This window comes from Etheostoma spectabile, chromosome 2, assembly GCF_008692095.1.
Source record: "Etheostoma spectabile isolate EspeVRDwgs_2016 chromosome 2, UIUC_Espe_1.0, whole genome shotgun sequence".
Lineage (NCBI taxonomy): Eukaryota > Metazoa > Chordata > Actinopteri > Perciformes > Percidae > Etheostoma > Etheostoma spectabile.
The window spans coordinates 22,032,014-22,033,352 of NC_045734.1; the positions used below are offsets into that span (position 1 = coordinate 22,032,014).

Genomic DNA, 1,339 nt, shown 5'->3' on the forward strand with positions numbered 1-1,339 from the left:
ATATATATATATATATATATATATATATATATATATATATATATATATATATAGGCAAACGCAGCAGCTGCGTATCGCCCAATGCCGACACGTAAATATTGGCCGGCCGATAAAATTTGTCTATCACTACTTTAAACTGTCTAAAGTATTTATTCTTATGAGTTAAGATATTTGAGCACATTTTCTGTGAATGCCATCAAGTAAATGGCTAAGTTTGGCCACTCCACTACCTCTTAGCAATAGAAAACCCTCTAAAACTAGTAGGCTAATATTTAAGATGGTGTACATGTATAAAAGTATATCTTAACCCTACTGTATTATCAATTACAATCCCACAATGTTGCTGGTCAATGAAGTGAATGGTTTGCACTTTAGTAATCTTGACTGTTACTAACATGTTAATACAATTTGGCATTTGTGTCTGCATAATGTGCGGAAAACAGTCAGCCCCATACATCAACATCCAGTTTATGTGCACTTACCATTTGTGGAAGAGGATATTCTACAATAATTATTGTACATACCTAAGATATGAAAGTGATATTTCAGGAAATTGCTACATACCTTTGGTCAGAGCATCACAAGCAACAGCATACCCGTCATCTTGTTTCTCTGAAGCAGCATCACTGAGATGCTGAACTGATCCCTGCTCCTCATGCTGGGGGTCAGAAGGCTGGTGTGCACGGCTGGGACCTGCAGGAGGAGAGTCACCTCTGATCCCCATGCAACTGCCTACTTTGGGATTTGGGCAGTGATTGTATTTTAGGTGAGGCTGTTGATCTGTAGGTTTGTTGGCATTCTGGAGTTGCTTTGTTTTAGGAAAGCTGCCACATCTTTCCTCCATGCGCGCAGAGTCCAGCATAGCTTCGGCTCTCTGCAGTCTGTGTTTGAGGGACTCGTTCTCTTGTCGCATCTCTTCGTAGACGTCTCCTGTCGCCCGACCTACAAGCTTTGTCACCTCACGAACTGCGATCTCCACAGCCACTTCAAATGCTCCGTGTATCGCTGCAATAAGTTCATCTTGCAGAGCCAGATCAGCCTCAGGTCCAGCTGCTTTGGGGCGCCTTTTTGTACCGGTCAGCTGCGGCTTCATGGTACATTCAAATGCACTTTAACTCGGTGCCGTTATTCGGTAATATAAACTCCCTACGGATAGCAGGGTTTCTTAGCTATGGATATCTTGTGGCGATGTAGCCTCTTTAATGGTCTTTAAAATGCATACAGCCGGTTTGTAAGCAAACAGAGGTTTCACTTCCGGCAATAGATTCTGACACCTACTGCGGAGAAGCTGCAACTGCACCGGTAATTAAAAAAAAAAAAAAAAAAAAAAAAAAAAAAA

At 41.5% G+C, this 1,339-nt stretch overlaps 1 protein-coding gene across 1 annotated transcript in view; it reads right to left on the bottom strand.

Moving 5' to 3' along the window:
• si:ch211-284e13.5 (zinc finger protein 85) overlaps window positions 1–1,313 on the bottom strand; it is a 3,369-nt gene extending 2,056 nt beyond the window's left edge. Inside the window, exon 1 of the mRNA XM_032539473.1 lies at window positions 565–1,313. Coding sequence (XP_032395364.1) covers window positions 565–1,093 — 529 coding nt within the window. The 5' untranslated portion in view covers window positions 1,094–1,313. The remainder of the gene's footprint in view (window positions 1–564) is intronic.
• Between the last annotated feature and the right edge of the window lie 26 nt (window positions 1,314–1,339).